This window comes from Lepidochelys kempii, chromosome 7 (genome assembly GCF_965140265.1).
Source record: "Lepidochelys kempii isolate rLepKem1 chromosome 7, rLepKem1.hap2, whole genome shotgun sequence".
In the NCBI taxonomy this organism is placed as follows: Eukaryota; Metazoa; Chordata; order Testudines; family Cheloniidae; genus Lepidochelys; species Lepidochelys kempii.
This window is the reverse complement of record NC_133262.1, coordinates 35,180,496-35,204,297: the sequence shown is the minus strand read 5'-3', so window position 1 is coordinate 35,204,297 and position 23,802 is coordinate 35,180,496. Positions and strand designations below refer to the sequence as shown.

At 43.7% G+C, this 23,802-nt stretch overlaps 1 protein-coding gene across 1 annotated transcript in view; it reads left to right on the top strand.

The window, feature by feature from the left end:
* Positions 1 to 13,709: 13,709 nt before the first annotated feature.
* Positions 13,710 to 23,802, top strand: part of FBXW12 (F-box and WD repeat domain containing 12) — a 25,178-nt gene continuing 15,085 nt past the window's right edge. The window contains 4 exon segments of the mRNA XM_073352177.1: positions 13,710 to 13,930; positions 17,611 to 17,648; positions 19,514 to 19,677; positions 20,940 to 21,061. Of these exon segments, the coding sequence (XP_073208278.1) occupies positions 13,838 to 13,930; positions 17,611 to 17,648; positions 19,514 to 19,677; positions 20,940 to 21,061 (417 nt within the window). The 5' untranslated portion in view covers positions 13,710 to 13,837.

The window sequence follows — 23,802 nt, the reverse complement described above, 5'->3', positions numbered from 1 at the left end:
ATCTGTGTGGTAGGGAGAGTTAGTCTCCCTGGCTGCCTCTCTGGACTCCTTCCTTAGCCCTAAATTCACTGCAGGGGAGTTTGTGCAACTTTTTTTTTTAATTAACAACGTTTAAAACACTAATTTTCCCCTCCCCCACAAAAAACCTCCCCCAATTGCAGTTTGTGCTGCTTCAATGCAGAAAACATGGGCCAGATGCAGGCCCCTGTTGCAGGTGATTTCTGTTTGGTGGTGCAAGGCCAGTTTGGCTGGCTAGCCACCCAAGGATTCCCTGGCATTGGGCCAGCATAGCTAGCTTTGCACCACTCCAGCCTGAACCATCTTGAGGTTAGGTGTATCCAGTGTGCCCGCATGTTCTCCCAATCCCCAGCTGCCAGAAAGGCCTCAGAAACTACTCTTGCTTATACCTAGGAGTGAACTGGCCCCAGGATTGTGGGGGAGGCATAAAGATGACACACAGTGACCTTTTGCGTCCACCCCTTGTGTCCTGAGATGGATTAAATGGTGTCCCTTAATGAACTAACACCCAAAGCTCTATAACAGGGATTTTAACCTCGACTATCACTTGATCCCAGAAATCAATTTGCCCAAAGGAAGGAAGGTGTAAATGCACTTAGTGACAACCGTCTCCAATTCAAAATTGGTTGTTGAGTTCTTATTGTGTATACGTAAGGTGAGAGACAAGCAGGGTCACCTGTCCCCTCCCCACAGACCCCTCACCACCTGGGCTGGTGCCACCCATCAGGCTCTGGAGGTGGTGATAAGGTGGCACGGCAGCTACCATCCTCCACCTGAAAGTGCTGCTGCAGCTGCTTTCTCTGGGGTCTGGGGCGGATGGCTTTCCAAAGCCTGCAGCAGTGCCCCCTGCTGGAAAGGAAGAATGAGGGGTTGCTCCTGAGCACAGGAGGACACCGAGGTGTCCTGTTTTAAGACTCCAAATTTCCAGGGTAGACTGTTGGAAAAAACAGGACCTCATAAAATATTACAAACAAATATCCAACAACCAAGTGAATGCTGCCGGCAATCCTAGCAGAGTGGACAAGGACAGAAAGGGCGCAAGGGCTAACCTACTCCTACAGCCCTGCTGATCAGAAGAGAGGCAGGTGGGAAAGGGGCAGGGTGGGGAAGCTTGCACTATCACTGTCCAGGCTGTACCTGGCCTGTAGATTAACATGGGATCTGAGTCTTCAGGGCTGTTAAGCAAGCAGCACTGAATTAAAACCACTTTTATTTTAAAACCATTACATTGGCCTCTGTGTATAGCCATTTTTTGCTACCCTCCAGACCTGTGTTCTTCTGTCCATTTAAGAAATAGTTATCCAACCCCTACAGCAGGTGACACTAAAAGAAGCACAGAAGCATGTTACATCAGTGCTATAATAAAGCACTTTCTCTTCTAATACCATTGTACTTCACAGACCAAGGCCCATGGAGGCAGCTCACACATAAGTATTAGGTACAGTCTTTGGCTGACTAGCATCCTAAATTTATTCACTACAGAAATAGACTCCATGCCACTAGTTGTGTCCTTATAAATGTGAATATTTCTTTAAACATAGTGAGGATGTGGGGGGAGAAAAGAAAAAAAAACTTTTCCCAAACAACATTTGTAATCGTACCACTCCTCCCATCAGTCATCAGGCTAATATTAAACTGGCAGCACGCTTCCTGTTTCAGTGTAGTGACTTTTCAGAGGCAAAGTGCACTATTGTTTTCCTGGCATTGACAAACAGGCTGTGGGTTTTCTCACTCTTACTGCAGTGATTACTTACTCTCATAATTTAGACATGAGGAAAAATTAATACTAGTTTCTAGTTGAACACTTTTTAGCTCTAGCTTCTATTGTATGCAAAGGAAAGCCCTAAAAACAAAAAGCTCATAGTAAAGGAAACTGATCTGTTCCAGTAGATGTTATATTTTCCTCTAGTGACAGTACTCGTCACAACTGAGTCAAAGTTGGGGAACAGGGGTGTTTTACACCCTTTTAAAACTTTTTGGAGTTATAGTTGAAAAATATTAAAGCCTTTCCCCCTAGGTCATAAATAAAATTATAAGGAGTACTTGTGGCACCTTAGAGACTAACCAATTTATTAGAGCATAAGCTTTCGTGAGCTACAGCTCACTTCCTCAGATGCATATAACCACTCAGGGGAAAAGACCAAGATGTCATTGTGGGCAGCTTGGAAAATATCTCCTCAATATGCAGTCAAAAAAGCAAATAAAATGTATGTTTGTAAACACACACACACTCTCTCTCTCTCTCTCTCTCTCTCTCTTCTTTTTTGGACTGTTGCTGTGGATTGAATTGAATGAACTATAGAATATTGTAATGTCAATGATATACCTTCATCACATGGAATACTATATTAAGTTCTGATCACTCCCTCTTTAAATGATTTAGGGTAAGTTTCAGAGTAACAGCCGTGTTAGTCTGTATTCGCAAAAAGAAAAGGAGTACTTGTGGCACCTTAGAGACTAACCAATTTATTTGAGCATAAGCTTTCGTGAGCTACAGCTCACTTCATCGGATGCATACTGTGGAAAGTATAGAAGATCTTTTTATACACACAAAGCATGAAAAAATGGGTGTTTACCACTACAAAAGGTTTTCTCTCCCCCCCCCCACCCCATTCTCCTGCTGGTAATAGCTTATCTAAAGTGATCACTCTCCTTACAATGTGTATGATAATCAAGTTGGGCCATTTCCAGCACAAATCCAGGTTTTCTCCCCCCTCTCCCCCCCAAACCCACTCTCCTGTTGGTAATAGCTTATCTAAAGTGATCACTCTCCTTACAACCTTCCACACAAACTTCCTCGTGGCTGGACTTTACTAAAACTATACAAGCCATTTACAACACACACTTTGCTTCTCTACAAAAGAAAAAGGACACTAAACTTTCTAAACTACTACATGCCACAAGGGGCCACAGCAATGGTTCCCTCAACCCACCCAGCAATATTGTTAACCTATCCAACTATACTCTTAGCCCAGCAGAAGCAGCTGTCCTATCTCGGGGCCTCTCCTTCTGCCCCTCCACCCCTACGAACATGATACAGTTCTGTGGTGACCTAGAATCCTATTTTCGACGTCTCCAACTCAAGGAATATTTCCAACACACCTCTGAACAACATACTAATCCACAGAGACCTCCCTACCAACACTACAAAAAGAAGGATTCTAGGTGGACTCCTCCTGAAGGTCGAGACAGCAGACTGGACTTCTACATAGAGTGCTTCTGCCGACGTGTCCGGGCTGAAATTGTGGAAAAGCAGCATCACTTGCCCCATAACCTCAGCCGTGCGGAACACAATGCCATCCACAGCCTCAGAAACAACTCTGACATCATAATCAAAAAGGCTGACAAAGGAGGTGCTGTTGTCATCATGAATAGGTCGGAATATGAACAAGAGGCTGCTCGGCAGCTCTCCAACACCACTTTCTACAAGCCATTACCCTCTGATCCCACTGACAGTTACCAAAAGAAACTACAGCAGTTGCTCAAGAAACTCCCTGAAAAAGCACAAGATCAAATCCGCACAGACACACCCCTGGAACCCCGACCTGGGATATATGCTATCTACTACCCAAGATCCATAAACCTGGAAATCCTGGGCGCCCCATCATCTCAGGCATTGGCACCCTGACAGCAGGATTGTCTGGCTATGTAGACTCCCTCCTCAGGCCTTATGCTACCAGCACTCCCAGCTACCTTCGAGACACCACTGACTTCCTGAGGAAACTACAATCCATCAGTGATCTTCCTGATAACACCATCCTGGCCACTATGGATGTAGAAGCCCTCTACACCAACATTCCACACAAAGATGGACTACAAGCCATCAAGAACACTATCCCCAATAATGTCACGGCTAACCTGGTGGCTGAACTTTGTGACTTTGTCCTTACCCATAACTATTTTACATTTGGGGACAAGGTATACCTTCAAATCAGCGGCACTGCTATGGGTACCCACATGGCCCCACAGTATGCCAACATTTTTATGGCTGATTTAGAACAACGCTTCCTCAGCTCTAGTCCCCTAACGCCCCTACTCTACTTGCGCTATATTGATGACATCTTCATCATCTGGACCCATGGAAAAGAAGCCCTTGAGGAATTCCACCATCATTTCAACAATTTCCATCCCACCATCAACCTCATCCTGGTCCAGTCCACACAAGAGATCCACTTCCTGGAGACTACAGTGCTAATAAACGATGGTCACATAAACACCACCCTATACCGGAAACCTACTGACCGCTATTCCTACCTACATGCCTCCAGCTTTCACCCTGACTACACCACACGATCCATTGTCTACAGCCAAGCTCTGCGATACAACCGCATTTGCTCCAACCCCTCAGACAGAGACAAACACTGACAAGATCTCTATCAAGCATTCTTACAACTACAATACCCACCTGCTGAAGTGAAGAAACAGATTGATAGAGCCAGAAGAGTTCCCAGAAGTCACCTACTACAGGACACCTAACAAAGAAAATAACAGAACGCCACTAGCCGTCACCTTCAGCCCCCAACTAAAACCCCTCCAACGCATTATTAAGGATCTACAACCTATCCTGAAGGATGACCCAACACACTCACAAATCTTGGGAGACAGGCCAGTCCTTGCCTACAGACAGCCCCCCAACCTGAAGCAAATACTCACCAGCAACCACATACCACACAACAGAACCACTAACCCAGGAACCTATCCTTGCAACAAAGCCCATTGCCACGTGCCCACATGGATTCAGGGGACACCATCATAGGGCCTAATAACATCAGCCACACTATCAGAGGCTCGTTCACCTGCACATCCACCAATGTGATATATGCCATCATGTGCCAGCAATGCCCCTCTGCCATGTACATTGATCAAACTGGACAGTCTCTACGTAAAAGAACAAATGGACACAAATCAGATGTCAAGAATTATAACATTTATAAACCAGTCGGAAAACACTTCAATCTCTCTGGTCACGCGATTACAGACATGAAAGTTGCGATATTACAACAAAAAAACTTCAAAACCAGACTCCAGCGAGAGACTGTTGAATTGGAATTCATTTGCAAATTGGATACAATTAACTTAGGCTTGAATAGAGACTGGGAGTGGCTAAGTCATTATGCAAGGTAACCTATTTCCGCTTGTTTTTTCCTACCCCTCCCCTCCTTAGACGTTCTTGTTAAACCCTGGATTTGTGCTGGAAATGGCCCACCTTGATTATCATACACATTGTAAGGAGAGTGATCACTTTAGATAAGCTATTACCAACAGGAGAGTGGGTTTGTGTGTGGGGGGGGGGGGGGGAGAAAACCTGGATTTGTGCTGGAAATGGCCCAACTTGATTATCATACACATTGTAAGGAGAGTGATCACGTTAGATAAGCTATTACCAGCAGGAGAGTGGGGTGGGGGGAGAGAAAACCTTTTGTAGTGGTAAACACCCATTTTTTCATGCTTTGTGTGTATAAAAAGATCTTCTATACTTTCCACGGTATGCATCCGATGAAGTGAGCTGTAGCTCACGAAAGCTTATGCTCAAATAAATTGGTTAGTCTCTAAAGTGCCACAAGTACTCCTTTTCTTTTTAGGGTAAGTTGGAGTTCAAAGACAGGCAATGAAAATTATTCTGGACATGGAGAGTCTTTGTGTGAAGAGAGACTGAAAAGATCAGGACTGCTTAATTTAGATGGGAGACATGACAGACGTATATAAAATAATGATTAGTCTAGAGACTGTCAAATGGAAGGTCCTTGTTTACTCTCAAACTCAATGAAATTGAAAAGCATCCATATAAAATTGGTATAAGGAAATGCGTGTGTGGCGGGTTTTTTTACACAACACGTAATTAGCCTGTAGAACTCATTGCCGCTAGGCCTGATGGAATTTAGTTGGATTCAGAAAAGGACTAGACACTTGTATGGATAATGAAAGCATTCACAGTTAGGCTGAAATATATCAAGGATATAAACATTCATGCTTTGGGGCATAAGCCAACACTAACCACTTGGGGTTAGGAAGCAATATTTCCTATGATCAGCTACTGTGCAATTGCCCATTATGGGGGCTTACACCTTCCTCTGAAGCATCTGGTATCGATCACTCTGAGAATGGATACTGGAGTGGATGGACAACTGCTATGATTGAGTATTTCACTGTAAATAATGTATGTAGTTAACTACACAGCAGTAGATTTTAGAGTGTTAAATTGGTGGAGGTTTGTTTTCAGAACAGCCTGTGGTCATGAAATTTAAGCCCTCGCAATCAGAGTGAGAAAGAAGTGTCTGAGAAGCACCCAGTCCAGACTTTCCAATCCCCTCTTCCAAACTCATTTTTATTCTGGGAAGTCTATATCTGCTTATACTTTTCATAACTGTCTTAAACTTGTGTGTTTCTGGCAGATGTTGAGCTTGTTTCTAAATACTGCAGGAAAAGCATTTATTTAAAACACATCACTATGAGCCTGGTACTGCATTCCTCGGGTGCAAAATGTGTGATTTTTTTACCTTTGTGTCTGCACGGGGAGAGGAGAGGAGCCTGCACGTCAAAGCAAAATAATGTTACCACAAAGCAGCGTGAGAAATTGTTTGCCACTGTTTTGTATCTTTCTAATTCTGGCTTATTTGACAAATGGTGTTAGTACAAATTTGATAGTGATCTTTTCTGATCAGGTGCAATACAGAGAATGAGTGATACAAGATATTTTAACCAAGTAAGTAACTCTGTCAGGCCAAGACTACACAAGGCAATTTTAGCAAAAGTGCTGTCATCAGGTTAAGCATGCTGATGGGAACCCTAGTGTAGCGAAGGCTCCGGCAGCAACCAGTGTTTAAAATATCGTAAGCAGATTTAATTCACCTAGTGGTGAAAACACTGGAAGGCACTGGTGTCTTGTCTACATTAGCATAGGCACTGACTCCATGGGTGCCCCAGGGCTGGAACACGCACTGGCAGTAAGCTCCCCCACTCTCCTCCTGGGCCTCCTCTCTGCCGGCAGTCCCGTTGATCAACTCCTCCCCCTCCCTCTCAGTGCCTCCCGCCCACAGTGATTAGGGTGACAAAATGTCCCAATTTTATAGGGACAGTCCCGATATTTGGGGTTGTCTTATAAAGGCACCTGTTACCCCCCACCCCGTCCCAATTTTTCACACATGCTGTCTGGTCACCCTAGCCATGATCTGGTGTTCCACAGCATGCAGGAGGTGGTGGGAGGGGTAGGAGGAGGAGCAGGGATGGGGCGCGCTTCAGGGAGGGGGCGGAAAGATGAGGGGCAGGGGTGGAGCAAGGGTTGAGCACCCCCAGGGCCTTGAGGAAGCTGGTGCCTGTGTACATTAGGGCTCCCACCAATAGCAGCAAGGCTGGGAATATTTTGCTAAAATTCCTGGCTGTAGCTAAGACCACAGTGACCTGGAGGCCTGTAAACAGGGAGCTTGATCCATCATCGTTGGAGTCAATGGAAGTTTTACCATTGTCTTCAGTGGGAGTGGAGTCAGGCCCATGACTTGTCTGCCCACACACTGTGCCTAATGCTTGATTGGTAACAATGCTTACCAATGAGCCTTACTGGTGGTCTGGCCTGGCCTGGCACTCTTGGTTTGTTTGTTTGTATTTTAGAGAGTAGCCCATAAACAAGCATAGCTGAGTAACCAGTTTGGCTACCACTCCTTCCTTCTAGCTCTGGGCAGGAGGACATCTCTGAGTGCATTGTCTGACTTGCTGCTGATCCTATTCTGTGTGCATGCCCTCTGGACACTAGCTCCTGCTGAAGCACTAAGGGGCCACTGCCCAGATTTCCCCAGCCTGCACTGATACAAACATGGTTAGCCAGAGTGGTAGATATAGACACACGCGCAATTGTGTTGTGGAGCAAAAAATGCTGATGTGTGAACATGACTCAGCCACGTTTGTTCTAACCAGGTCAGATGAGTAGTAAACTAGATATAAAACCACTGCTGGCCCTGTAGTGAACACAGGGGCTTAAGATTCAAGTGTGGTCGATTTTAAAAGTGCTGATTGTTACTTTACAGCTTGGAGTTGGAAGAGAAAATGATGGTTTAGAGTTCACTTTATCAGAGACTGTCATGCACACTCAGGAATGCTGTAGCTCAATTGCCTTGCTTAGCCAAAAGCTAAATAGTTTCAAAAGTTTATTTCCTGGCTTTATGGCAACTCTGTCTTTTTATTTATTTTCACTATATGTGCGGTATGCTAAAAATAGTTTTGGAAGCAGTTACTGTTGCATAGTGTGTAACAATTACAAGCTTCAATCCTATCAGTTTGGAATTGAAGGGTGCCTCTTTGGCCAGATCACTTTTTATGCTCTTCCAATTTTTTTTTTCCTTTTTCTCTTTTTGTGCTAAACTGTTTCGAACAGTTCAGGAGAGTTGACAGTTCACGTTGTTACCTTGAAAAGGCAGTTATCACAGTTAATCCACCCTCCAAGGTTTTTCCTCAGGATAATTATTGTTTCGGTGATTCATCTTGCAGTCCCTGCCCTTCCTTATTCGCACAAAATATCCTCCTCCCTGCAATATTCTGGGTCAGGCTTGTGCCATGCATGTGATTTCCTCTTGGGCATGCAGACAAAAAAAGAGTGAGGGGGTTAAAGGTCAGACTTCCCCAGGTTGGCCTACCTAACTGCAGCACATAGGTCATTCCAAGTGTTGCTAATGGGATAGTCTCAGGTCGGTGAATGTTTGCAGGGCTGCAGTAGAGTATTTGCAGGGCTGCAGTAGAGTATCCTGCTTTGAGCAGGGGGTTGGACTAGATGACCTCCTGAGGCCTCTTCCAACCCTAATCTTCTATGATTTGTGTGAGGTGGAGTTCATTTTTTGTCTTGCTGGGAGGTAAGGGAAACAGTGCTTCTGTTGTTGTGCTGGAAAATTTCACTGCTTCTGTCCTCAGTGGAAAACAGTTATCACCAGCACATCCTGACATGTAATTTGCCTCATTAATTACTGTCTAACATTGGCTTAGTGCTTATGGTGCATTTCTAAGGTACTTCAAGAGGGCTGTGGTTTTTTAAGGAAACATAATTCACAGATGGAAAATAAAACCCAAAACCTGGCAGTTTCTGGCACAAATTGAGTCAAGTTTTATAGTATATGAAAAAATACAGTCTGAACGGGGCTTAAAACCAGTTTGAAAGTGCCCATTGGGGAGGCAGTGCTTCCAGCGGGTAGGACACAGGATTGCAAGCCAGGAGCCCTGGGGTTTGTTGCTGCCTTTGACTCACTCTGCGCCATCTCTGTTTTGCAGTGTAATGCGTGTTATCTTTGGATGGCAAGTCCTGCATGTTGGCAAATACAACATACTGCAATATAGTTTTGTAGAGTGTACAATGGATGTTTCTTCATAGGATAAAGAGTCAGCAGGAACTTGGTGACTCAGTCAAGGAAGCAATTCTGCCTTGTGAGGGAAAGAACTCACTTGGGAAACTGACAAAGCCTTTGGGCTTGTCTAGATGTCAAGTTGCTGTGCTCCAAGCTAGGGTGTGACTCTACAGTTCACCCGCTTGCCCTGCAGTCACATCCTCTGTGGACCCTGCTACAACGCAGTAAGATTGCTGCGCTGTAGATTCACACACTGGCTTATAGTACAGTAACTTGCCATGCGCACAAGCTGTAGACTTTAAGAAAATCAGCCTTTTGAAAGTTTAAGTGATTAGTTTTCCCAAGACAGAGAACTCTGAACTCCACCCATATAGTAAATTAGAAGAATTCAATGAGCTTTGTTACCCTTTTTATACATCATGTTACAAAATCCACCACACTATGTTATGTATGGAAAACAATATATTTTGTTCAAATAACAGGAAGCACAGAGTTAACAAAACTAATGAGCAAAAGTTTTGTATTACTCATGTATCATGAAAATCTAAGTTATTTAAACATTTATTGCAGCAATCAAATCTTCTGCTGAAAAGAGATAACTTATGTTGTTTATTTTCTCTCCTGCAAACTGCAGAGGTTAAAAGAACAAGTATGAGCCTGTGTTTTAGCAAAGAAGTCTCAGCTAGATATTAAATTTAGAAGTTTTATTCCAGCTAGGTCCTTATATGTAAAATCTGTTTTGTGCTGGTTAAACTTACTCTTTGCAGGTGGACGTAACTGACACAAGATGTATGGCAGGTGGCTGGAGACATAGGGCTCTCTGCTTCTCTCCTTCTTAATGTATGTTCAGTCTCTCTTCATGGTTTGTTCTGGTCCTCATGTATTTTCAGACAATTCCACAGTTGGATTTGGTCACTGGAACCAGCAGGAATCCATGGACAACAGTCAGGTGCCCAAATAATCCTCTTGGGGTGCAGAGATGTCGTCTTCTCCACCAAAAGGGTAATTCTGCCTCTCTAAAGGGCTGATTTACCAGTTCTCAACTCTTGCTAACTAGACTCCGGGAGGAATTTGTGTTTCCTAGACTAGGTTTTTTCACTTTGCATTTACCTGTGTAGTTAAGTACAATCTAATTTTGCTGGGCCATCGGGCTGCAGGTTTTCCTTCACCTCCTATCTTCACTTTCACAGTTTCTGTTCTTCTGACTTCTTCTCCCTCTGCCAGAGTCCTGTTTCTGCTGCTTTCTGACCTGTTTTATCTTAATTCATTACCCTTTCTTGAACCGGAGACCTCTTTAAGCTGCTTTCTTCTTAAAAAAAAACAAACAAAACCCCAAGTCCCCCCAAATCCTGTAGCTAATGAAGCATAAATGATAAGGTCTCTCTCTTTCTTTGTATTCTATGGGAAGTTTCAGTAAATGGCCTTGTCATATAGAGGATTCTTCTAGTCACATCTAAGAGTCCTCATTTAATATACTCATTATTCTGTCAAAAACAGACTGCCCTTTACTCCCTACTTTCTCCAGGTATGAATTAATTTCAGCTAAAATCACATTAAAACTTATTTCACCAGTTTTAAAGACATGATCCGATAGCAAAAAGTATTTCCCTCCTCCTCCTCCTCCTCCCCAACCAACCCAATATTCCCATTCCTTGTGTCAGGTTTCAGAGTAACAGCCGTGTTAGTCTGTATTCGCAAAAAGAAAAGGAGTACTTGTGGCACCTTAGAGACTAACCAATTTATTTGAGCATGAGCTTTCGTGAGCTACAGCTCACTTCATCGGATGCATGATGAAGTGAGCTGTAGCTCACGAAAGCTCATGCTCAAATAAATTGGTTAGTCTCTAAGGTGCCACAAGTACTCCTTTTCTTTTTGCATTCCTTGTGTGTGTATGTGTCTGAACCAATGGTCTCCTACACTTAACTACTTACCTATCTTTCTCCAAAAAAAGAACAGGAGGACTTGTGGCACCTTAGAGACTAACAAATTTATTAGAGCATAAGCTTTCGTGGGCTACAGCTCACTTCATCGGATGCATAGAATGGAACATATATATATACATACAGATAAGTTGGAAGTTACCATACAAACTGTGAGAGGCTAATTAGTTAAGATGAGCTATTATCAGCAGGAGAAAAAAACTTTTATAGTGATAATCAAGATGGCCCATTTAGACAGTTGACAAGAAGGTGTGAGGATACTTAACTTAAGGAAATAGATTCAATATGTGTAATGACCCAGCCACTCCCAGTCTCTACTCAAACCCAAGTTAATGGTATCTAGTTTGCATATTAATTCAAGCTCAGCAGTGTCTCATTGGAGTCTGTTTTTGAAGCTTTTCTGTTGCAAAATTGCCATTCTTAAATCTTTTACTGAGTGGCCACAGAGATTGAAGTGTTGTCCTACCGGTTTTTGAATGTTATGAACCCTGATATCAGATTTGTGTCCATTTATTCTTTTGTGTAGAGACTGTCCGGTTTGGCCAATGTACATGGCAGCTGGGCATTGCTGGCACATGATGGCATATATCACATTGGCAGATGTGCAGGTGAACGAGCCCCTGATGGCGTGGCTAATGTGATTAGGTCCTATGATGGTGTCATTTGAATAAATATGTGGACAGAGTTGGCATCAGGCTTTGTTGCAAGGATAGGTTCCTGGGTTAGTGTTTTTGTTGTGTGGTGTGTGGTTGCTGGTGAGTATTTGCTTCAGGTTGGGGGGCTGTCTGTAAGCGAGGACTGGTGTGTCTCCCAAGATCTGTGAGCGTGAGGGATCATTTTTCAGGATAGGTTGTAAATCTTTGATGATGCGCTGGAGAGGTTTTAGTTGGGGGCTGAAGGTGACAGCTAGTGGCATTCTGTTATTTTCTTTGTTGGGCCTGTCCTGTAGTAGATGACTTCTGGGTACTCTTCTGGCTCTGTCAATCTGTTTTTTCACTTCAGCAGGTGGGTATTGTAGTTTTAAGAATGCTTGAAAGAGATCTTGTAGGTGTTTGTCTCTGTCTGAGAGCTTGGAGCAAATGCGGTTGTATTTTAGAGCTTGGCTGTAGACAATGGATTGTGTGGTGTGTCCTGGATGGAAGCTGGAGGCATGTAGGTAAGCATAGTGGTCAGTAGTTTTCCGGTGTAGGTGGTGTTTATGTGACCATCACTTATTTGCACAGTAGTGTCCAGGAAATGGACCGCTTGTGTGGATTGGTCTCGGCTGAGGTTGATGGTGGGATGGAAATTGTTGAAATGATGGTGGAATTCCTCAAGGGCTTCTTTTCCATGTGTCCAGATGATGAAAATGTCAACAATGTAGTGCAAGTAGAGTAGAGGTGTTAGGGGACGAGAGCTAAGGAAGCTCTCCAGGTTTCCATCAGGCTCACTTTCTTCTTTCACTCAGTATAGCTGTAGATCACAGTAAAACTTGTAGAAAAGCATTAAAGCAAAACTACAGCCTAAACCCACAGAAACTTTGCCCCCAGGCTTTTAGCCTTCCCCTTCCACTAGCTACCCTAAGTCTTCTTGCTTGGCTCCCATCATATGTCATGGTCCCTCCTCTAGAGGAAAGAATGCTTCTCTGGTAAAAAGAAAAGGAGTACTTGTGGCACCTTAGAGACTAACCAATTTATTTGAGCATGAGCTTTCGTGAGCTACAGCTCACTTCATCGGATGCATACCGTGGAAACTGCAGCAGACTTTATATATACACAGAGAATATGAAACAATACCTCCTCCCACCCCACTGTCCTGCTGGTAATAGCTTATCTAAAGTGATCATCAGGTTGGGCCTTCTCTGGTGTTTTTGGATGAGACAACACCAAGGTCATGACCAGGGATGGTCATTAATTGTTCCATGGCACTTTCAGTAAGAGGGCGAAGGTGTCTTTAATCTTTGTCCTATTTCAACTCAGGTAACTGCATTCTGGCTATGGATAGTCCCCCTGCCATTTCAGCCGGATCAAGGATTCACCTTCACTGCCTGCCCTAAGTAGAGATGTGATGGTATTGTATGGTAGTCAAGCTACCATGTGCCACCCTAGAAGTAGCTGCATCTCAACACTGGGTGGCCCACTCTGCTCTCACAGGTAGGGATGAGAGGATGGGGCCTTGACACAGGTTGAAGGGAATAAAGGAGAGAAGGGGGCTTGGGGCTTAGAAAGAGGATTACAAATGGGCACAGAGGACAAGCCTCAAACAAAGCATTTAATCCTGTCCTGAGCAGATTATTCCCGCGCCCGGAGCGCTGCGTTACACTTTAGCAGCCCTCGTGCAACTAGCTGGCCGCGCCCATGAAGTATTTTGGCTGGCAGGGGCCAGGCGCGCTGTGCCTGGGGCAAGGGGCGGTGCCGGTGTAATCAGCGCAGCCAGCTGATCGCCAGGCGCGCTAGCTCCGCCCCGGAGCAGCCGCTGTAGCTGAAGCAGGACACTTGGGCCGGAAGCGGAGAGACGTGAGGCCCGGGCGTGGAAGCGGCCGGGCGCTCCCCGGCGCGGCGGGGGTGCGGGCTGGAGATGGGCAGCGAGCTGCTCACGCTGGACTGCCTCGTCCACGTCTTCTCCTACCTGGAGGCACCGGATCTGCTCCGCGCCGCGCGGGTGAACCAGGTACCCAGCTGGGGCTGGCCGCACCCGCGGCGGGGGGCGCCTCGGCTCTGCTCCAGCGCCCGCAGCCGCGCGTGTAGCGCAGGGAGACGCGGGCTCGTGTCGGTCGCACCCCGTTGGCAGGACACGGGTGGCGTCAGCCCAGCCCTGGGGGCCGCTGCACGGCCCGTGCCCCTGGGGTGGGGGCTTCTCTCTTTCCCCAGACACGCTGCACCAGGCTGGGCGAGCCCTGGCGCTGGAGGAATGAAAGGGCCTTTGCAAGCCCATTTCCTAGAGCTCCCGGGCCCACCAGAGCTGCCTTAGCGCTTCTTCCTACTCCCGGGGATGCCTTTTCCCACCAAAATAACACTGGTTCCTGCTTCAGAGTAGCAGCTGTGTTAGTCTGTATTCGCAAAAAGAACAGGAGTACTTGTGGCACCTTAGAGACTAACCAAATTATATGAGCATGAGCTTTCCTGAGCTACAGCTCACTTCATCGGATGCAGTGGTTCCTGTTCTCTCTCTCTCCTCCCCCCGAGTTCCCTGCCACTGCACCTGAGCACACCCTGCAGAGCAGTAGGGGAGCCTGCTTCACAAATAAAGTACCTGCATGGCCCTGGGTGGGGGGGGGGGGGTGTTTGTTTTGCCCTGACGTTTAGAAACCCCAGCAGAGCAGCCACCCGCACCAGCTGTCTGAGCTGTGAAATTGACACAGGCTGGAGCAGGGGTGCTGTCATTGAACCAAACTGTAAACCCTGTATATAATAAAAGAAGTACTTGTGGCACCCTAGAGACTAACAAATTTATTTGAGCATAAAGTTTTCGTGAGCTACAGCTCACTTCATCGGGCATCCGATGAAGTGAGCTGTAGTTCATGAAAGCTTATGCTCAAATAAATTAAAGTCTCTAAGGTGCCACAAGTCCTCCTTTTCTTTTTGCAGATACAGGACTAACACGGCTGCTACTCTGAAACCTATATATAATGGAAATCACTTAAAGCCGGGGGGTGCAGCAGCACCCTCCCCTCCCCACCAGTAGTTCCAGCACCTGCGGGCTGGAGGAGCACACACAAGTCTGGAGACAACCATCATCACTGCACATAAGTGTTCCCTTCCCACCCTTCATGACCACTGGCAATGAGCCTCTCCCTTGAGCCAGCCTTTTTTTCACCTCCATCATCACCCCCACTCTGATCCATGCTCAGGGCTGCAGCCCCAGCCTCTCTGAGATCACAGCCCCATGAGCCTGCAGGTTTTCTCTTCTCTAGTCTCTGTCTGGCTGCCATGGCAGAAGAATTGCATATAGCATGCTATCGCATCCAAACTCTCCATACTCCCTATGCTGCATCCAAGCCATCATGGGGGAAGCAGCTGTTGCCAGAGAGGTGGGAGGGACAGGGCAGAGAATGAGGCAGAGGAGGATAAAAAATGGAGGGCAGCAACAGAAGCTGCTGCAGGATCTCTTAACCTCCCCTAGCAAACGCCATCTTGTTTCTGCAATGTGGAGGCACATAGGCTCCTGCCTAGCCCCCATGCCTGCTCCTACTCTGTGGGGATGAGCAGATCTTGAGGAGGAAAATAGGGACTCGTTCATAGTGACACACAATGTCAGGTGCTCCTGCTAGTGAGCACAGCAGGGACCAAGTTTGGGATTGGGTGTACAGCCATTACAGCAGTTGTATGCCAGTTGGGGATCCCCTTTGGATTCTCCAGAATGACTCAAAGCAGCTAGACCAGGTGAGAAAGCTAGTCTGTTTTATTTCACACTTGACGTAAAGCTCTGCCCATCCCATGTGATCTGCAGTAATGGTTTATCAGTGATAACTGTAACCAAAAGACTGATCCTCTCCACTGGAATAGAGAGGATGCAATACCTACCAGGTAAAGGACAGCACTGGGAGCCAAACAATTTGGGCTGTTTGCCTTGCTATGCATAAAACTCCTGTCTAACTTTCAATAAATTGCTTAACTGTGTGCTGAGTTCCCCATTTAATATATGGAACTCAGACTTTACTACCTCACCGGAGAGTAGTGAGGCTAAATTCATTAATAAAAGTAAAGCACTTTATGATCTCTGGCTGGAAGATTCTATAAAATGCAAATTATTAGTAGCATTATTTATTATAATGCAGTGCTTATTTTGCAAACAATTTCTAAAAACTGCTTTTACACAGATGGCAGTTGGTTGGCAAACCACTGAAGCAAAGTTCAGGAGATTATTTTATTTGAGCCAGTTCAGAACAAGCACACTGAGTACAAAGTCTTGAGTAAACCCATCCTAGACGGAACTGGGAGCATGGGGAGAGAACAACAATGAAAAATATCAGCTTGACGTTTCAACTTCTCTGCTGTCAGGAATCCAGCTGCAGTGTGTAGTCCATCCTGCTGTTGGGAAATGCTCTTTCCAAATGAATATTTGTCACTTGCAGTGTGTTCAGAGTGCAGCTGTGCATATGCTTGCTGGTATGAGCAGCCAGGATTGCATTAGACCCATCCTGCATACCTTTTAAACCTGATATATCAAATTGGCACTTTCCTTTATATATTTGAGGCCTCCTGGAGGAACCTGACAGGTACCTATGTTGAGATGTCACTCATCTTTTGAGAATCCAGTTGCCATGTTTTAGGTTGGTAAGAGATCAAGACTTTGCTTTGGTTGGCCCCAGGGTGTGGAATACTCTTTAAACAATATATAAGGGTGGGTGAGTTGGTTTGGTTTTTCCCCAAAGGCATGTGTTTGTTATGGCCACTGTTGGCCCCATATTTATAACCTCTTTTCCTCTATTTTTATCCTTGTCACAGGTCCTCGGTCTGTTCTTTTCATCTGCAGGTGGCAATAACCCATTTTAATGTTACAATATTAACCTGCTTTTCTGTTTTAGATTGCTTTTACTGTGCTACCTTAAATACCTAGATGGTGCAGGATGGCACTCTTTAAATAGTTATATAGCTTTTAGTATGGCGAAGTAAACAGACATACAGATAAAGCATGTGTACACAAACACTGAAGGAAATGTCAACAAAATACAATCTTGAATAGTTATCTAGCACATTTCTGAATCAGTAGTATACTCCATATTACTGTGTTCTGTATGGCTTTAATATCCTACACTAAATGTGCAGTGGGTGGTATAAACTGAACTGTTAACAATCCTTTAAGATCTATACACTATCTATATCTGATCACATACATTCAGCTTATTGGATCTTGTAAAAATGAGTTTTTACTCTCCATTTGATGTTATTTCCGCTAGTAGCAAGTTATTTGGGTGTTTGAAGCTTAGATCTTTATTGATCTTTCACGTCACAATGATTATTTTCAAATTTTGGGATTAAGCCTGAACTACTTAACTAAAAAGCTTGCTAGGCCAGTCCCTATACATATGTCCAAATTTACAAAACTTTGTTCATGATTTTAACTGTATAATTCCTATAAAAATCAATGTAAAACTATAACCAATTAATTGATTTGAAAATTCCCCCTTACTGTGTTGTGCTAAACATTCAAACAAAATGTAAACTTAGAGTGATGATTCAAAGAAATGGGGGTGCACGGCAGACCTAGAAAGATTTCCTGGACCCCTTCCCTCTCCAATGACTGGTGTTATCTTCTCTTTTCTGTCAGTCACAGTAACACTGAAAAGTCTGAAACTCAGCTTCCTTCATTCTAAAATGTCTCGTCTTTCTCCCTTCCCTTTGTAATAGGCATGGAACGAAGCCGCAGGCACAACTTCCCTATGGAGGTGAGTGCCCCTTTTAGTGTTTCAAGGAGTCCAGTCTGGGTATTGTAATAGCTGACAAGCTGCAAGGTGATCTTTTTGGGGTAGCGTGGGCACTGCCTGGGGTTCCCTGCTCAGTGTCCCGCATTGGCATTCTTTTATAGCCACCTGCCCGGTACTTTTGCTTTGCCTTTTTTAGTAGCCTTTGGTTCCCATTTTGGCACCTCCTTTCCTAAGAAGGTGGTCATTTAGTGTTCCTGTGGGTGGGCCCTTTCAGGGGCTTCATAGCTACCAAGTTCAAACAGACCAGTCCCGCAAGGTGCTGAACATCAACTTGGGTGCCCTCACCCCTCACTGACTCTGATGGGGACTGAGAGAACCCAGTCTCTCTTGGGGCATACACAGAATGAGAAACCTGGAAATACTTGTGACCCAAGAATTTAAACTACATAAAGTTGAAGAGCATACAACATGGTGGACAAAAGGCTCCCAGGCTTGATTGTAAGGCATGTATATGTGTGCGCACACTGTTTTTCAACCACCATAGTGTTTGGAATCCATTCCCTTTGGCTGATATGAAACTATAGCCACGTCATACAAATACCACCTTATTTTAATAACTTCGTTACTGCTCTGCAATAAGAGCACCCCTCCAGTGCTTTGGACACCCTGGATAATCTTTTAAAAATACAGTAATGAATAAGGCAGACCCATCTGTTACCCCAGCAGCAACACAGTTAACTTATAACTTAATTGGCATCTGTGTGAGCCTATGGCCTCACTGCTATCTTCTAACTCTTATAGAGATTTTCCTTCTAAGTACATTGACAGGGCAGGGTGGGGAATAGGGTGACCAGATAGCAAGTGTGAAAAATCAAGACAGGGATGGGGGGTAATAGGCACCTATATAAGAAAAAGCCCTGAACATCGGGACTGTCCCCCTATAATATCAAGATATCTGGTCACCCTAGTGGGGAAGCTTCTGCTGCCACCAAGTGGGCTGTATCTATTCAGCAGACAAATACAGGCCTTTGGTCTACAGGCTGGCACCTTTCATTAGCATGTTTTCTTTTAAATTATTTACAAATAAATTAATAAATTCCAGAATTAGGAAAGAACAGATCAGTTCAGGTTCCGGGAGAGTTTACCACTGTTGGCTGGGAGCGTGTTTACTATCACAGGGACATTTTCATTTTAGGTGACCATATTTTGAGCTTACAAACCTTGTTTTTGTACAGTCAGACTCTCCAAAGGTCCGGCACTCCCTTGTAGAGGTTGGGTACATCTTAGAGGAAAAACTGGTTCTCAGTCACATCTTTCCACAAGTGCCTTTATAGGGAGTAGAAATTGTGCATTCTGGGCCTGATCTTTTGCCTAATAAAGTCAGTGGAAAAGCACACAGACTCAAGTGCTGCTGAATCACACCCACTCTGGGGATTGCTGTAAGTCTCTCACTGACTGTCCGTACTTCAGGAAGTTACGCTTTCACTCAAACAGTTCTAGAATGTTTTCTCCAATGCATTATATGCAACCAGGCTTTTTTTAAAAAACAAAAACCCATTTTCAGCATGTTGCAGTGAGCAAAATAGTGGAGGCAGACAAATCGATGTTTGTACTCTCAATCCATGATGGCATTTCCTTGTTTCCATCTCTTCATATTTCATGATGGTAACTGCAGGGTCTTGTTTTGTGACTGGGGAAGAATTCCCTTTCTCCATTGCCACATCTTAAATTCTCCAAGTAAATAACAAAATCATGCTTTTATCCATGACAAATATTTGCATGTACCTAGCTAGTGACATCCAGCAAATGTGAATCGTTAAGGAAAAGTGTTGCAGAATGACCATCCCTTACTTTTAACTGAATAGTGTCACCTTTATGTTTTATAGAAGGATGTGCCTAGATCGTTGGACCTTTTGCAATATTTCCAACCTGACTCCGGGTATGCAGACATGGAAACAGTACTATCTCCACCGCTCCAAACTTGAGCATGAAATGGCATCAGGCCGGCCATCAGCTGATTATATATGTAGGTCCATGAGGGGGCATAAAGGTATGTGAGAAAACGGTAAAAAGAATGGTTACTTCTGTTGTAAGGTGTTTTGTACAAATGGATCCAACCCCTCATGGGATCTAGGCAGACAAATGCTTTATACATTAGCAATAAAGACTTTAGCAGCCTGAAAAATTGTTGTTCCCAGTTTGAACATGCATTTTTTTACATGCAAATCCCATAAATCCAAAAGCTGGAAAGTTTTACTGGTACAAAACCATGGGGAAAATCTTCAGATTCAGTTGAAGCACCTTGGAAAATTGGCTGTATGGTATGATGGGGTGTGCACATTCTCGGGAGAGCAGAGCCTGAATGTTTTAAAATTACTAGCTTCATCCCATAACATTTTGCAGAAAATGTCATCTTCAAAGACAGTGACATAAAACCAAATAAAAATCTCATCTGTTATTCCATGCTGCTTAAATAAATTCTCTCTTCCCTGATAACTATGGCCAGATTTTTAAAGGGAGTTAGGTGCCTATCTTTATCTTTAGACACACACATACCTTTTAAAAATCTGGCCCTATATCCTCTGAGTTGCATGTCACCTTCAGTGAAATCCAAATTAAATAGCACCCACACATAAAAATAAGACTGGACTCTTGATTCCACATACCAATAAAAGTTGAATCTAATTTATTCTATTCCCTTCAGATAGCATGAAATTAAAGGGTAAATTGCACTAACTCAAGCCATGAAGGCATCATATTATAAAACCAACTAGAATGCAAGTCTTGGAATACATCATATTTTCAAACAGTAAGATTGTCAAGCAAAGGGTTAACAGTTTTAACTAAGGCATTTTATTGCTACCCAGGTATTATTCTGAAGAGTTATTTGCTGAAATAAATATTGTTTAATCACCTCGTCAGCATCGGGAATAATTTATGTGATTTATTTTCTCTCCTGCAGACGCTTTTGTTGTTGTTGTTGCATGAAAAGTTTTTTTTATTTTGACTGAACAGGTTTTGGATAACAGCATGGGCTACGCTAATAAGTGAGTCATCACACTCATGAAAAATGGAACACTGTATCTACCGTTCCTCTGAATATTAGGAACAAACTACTAGGCCGTGTTTGAAAGTGCAGAATGATAACGTGCCAGGAAGCAATCCAGACCTCCCCAGATTTGCATCCCCATTCTGCTTAATGCCATTAGTCTCCCATTTAATGCTTTGCTGGATAGGGGCCTTACTGTTCCTGGTGGGCATGAAATTAGTTGACAGTCATACTGATATTTTTGTTGTATTTTATTATTGTAGGTAAAATAGTTGGTCTGGCTTATCTCTCAGACAACGAGCATGTGTTTGGCGCTGGAAAGCTGAGGTCTGTGGTTTGCACTGCATCTACTGATGGCACTATCCGAGCATGGCAGGTCCAAGAGGTGAGATGCACACTCCTTTACAAGTCCAGTGTCACAATCAAGAATAGTGATACCCTCATTTAAAAAACAATTATGTATCCAACTCCTCTTACACAATTTGTTGTTCTAGAATAGCTGTAAATCATCAGAAGGTAATAGTTAAAATACAGGTCAAACATTGCCCATGCTTTTCAATTCAAACTGAGTGAACTATTCCAAAAAAACAGATGCCATAAGATGGCTAATATGTAAATAAGGAAGGGGGACTACAGATAACCCAGTTTTTGTTCCTAGTGTCATCTCTCTAATGTTATGCAGGGGGAAATCGTAGCATTTTTTAATGTTCAGAAGAGAACATCCACTAGTTTTAGTTTTGGGGCCATAACTAGATCTTAAATCTCTTTGCCACTCACACTGCATAGTGGCCCAACCTCATCCTTCCTTTTTATTTACATAAAAAAAAAAACCCCTATTATTTAATTTCCTTGGCAAGAGCTAATTCAGCTTGACTTTTAGCAATTCTCACTTTATTCCTACATTTTTCTAACTTTTACAATATAGCTTTGTTTGCTGATAAGCCCCTTTTCCCGTTCCCTATAAGCTCTCTGCTTCCTCCTATGAACCTTTTTTGAGGTGGCTATTCATCTAGGGGGGGTCTGGAACCTTTCCCTACAAGTTTTGCAAAATACAGATTGTTTTTGTATAGTTGATTCGAAGAAATTTCAAGCCTCTTTCGGATTTAAGTCCTTGAGCTCTTCACTCCAACTGACTTAAAGTAATTTCCTTACTTTCCCCAAGTCTGCCCTTTGGAAATAAAAAAACAGAGTTGATTACATGGTTTGGGTTGTCCTTCATTTAATTTAAAGCGAATCAATTTGTGATCACTCAATCCAAGATTATTTCCTATGACCTGCTCTTCTGTGATGTCTCGCTACTTAACAAAATTAAGTCTAAAATTGCATCACCTCTTGTTGGTTCAGTGACTATTTGATGAAGACAACTGTCATCTATCACATCCAGGAATAACTGGGCCTTACAAGTATTATTAGTAGTATTTATTATCAGTAGTATTTGTTCTACAATCTATATCAAGGAAGTTTAAAGTTTCCCATTATGACACAAGTCCGCAAAGTATTTCTCTAATAATACTGAAGTGATTGCTATCCATAACAGAGTCTGACTCTTCGAGTCTATAGCAGACCCCTAATACTATCCCAGGAGAACCTCCTTTTACCAACCCTTTCCCAATGTGATTTTGACCCAAGCAGATTTTGTCTGTACTATCACTTCTTTAAGTTTACAGCTTGGTTGATGTACAATGCTACCCTTTATTCTTCTCTCTCTTAAACAGTACATAACCTTCAATACCTCTATTCCAGCCATGAGTGCTTTCCCACCACGTTTCTATAATCCCTATTGCTGGTTTAACCTCCTGCACCAGTAGTACCAGTTCCTCCATTCTGTTGCCCAGATTCCTTGCATTTGTGTACAAGCACTTCAGTTGTTTCCCTCAGACCCTGGCTTCAGTACACTGGAGACTTCATGAGCCTCTTGCAACCTCATCTCCTAGTTTAAAGCCCTTTTTAGCAGTAGTGCCAGTCTTGATCACAAAAGATTAACACCCCGGGTACTCATGTGGAGTCCATCAGTTGGAAGCGACAGAGGAGGAGAGGGTCAAGAACAGGATAACTGAGTCATCAATTTAATGTGGCTGTGAAAAAGGCAAATGCAATCCTAGGATGTATTAGGAGAGGCATTTCCAGTAGAGACAGAGAAACAATGATGCCATTGTACAAAGTACTAGTAACACCTCGCTTGGGATACTGGATACAATTGTGGTCACCCACATTCAGGAAATAGGATGACTGGGGAATGGAGGGCGTATTTTATGACAGACTGGAAGAGCTTGGCTTATTTAGGCTAGCAAAAGTCTGAGAAGGGATGATTATCTATAAATATGTTGGGGGAGGAGGGGTAAATACCAGGGAGGCAAAGAGCTATTTAAGATAAAGGACAATGTTGGCACAAAAGCAATTGAATGTAAACTGTCCATGAACAAATTCAGGCTGAAATTTAGAAGGCTTCTAACCATCAGAGGAAAGAGGTTCTCGAACACTCTCCCAATAGGAGTTGTAGGAGCAAACAATTTGTTTTTAGGAGAGTCTGACATTTCCCTGCCATTGTGGGGGCCTCGGGCACTGGTGCAGGTTGGGCGCTCCTATTCTCTGCCTGTGGCACAGAATAGGCTAGTCCTTTAGTCTCATTTTGATTGTGGGGTTTAGCGTGTGGGTGTTGGATGGTTCCTTCCAGCCTTAAATTCTGACTAGAGATGCAGGCTTGTGGTCCATCCATAATGTTCAATATCTAATTCAAATCACAGCACAAAAACCATGGTATATTAATGAGATCAGACTTTTCTTCCCTGACTTCTCTGTCCACATTTGAGAGGAACTGATCTGAGATCTGGCAGAGTATGCAAGCAATTCATATTTCTAGTATTCTGTCCTATTACTGTGAAGGTCCTTCATGCATCAAAGCTCCATTGGCTTCATTTGAATTAGATCTTAGATCAGCATTTCTAAGAGCAAAAGTATTTGCTGTAGTTGCTTTGTCTGGGAGGGGGGGACAGACTACACAATGTTTAGCCTGACAGTCTTGCCTAAAGGTTCATGTGAAATGTTGCAATAAGATTAAAGTGCCGTATGTGTTGATTTCTTTCTTTTTTTTTTTTTAAGGTAGTCACTGAATAAGCTTTAGGTTGG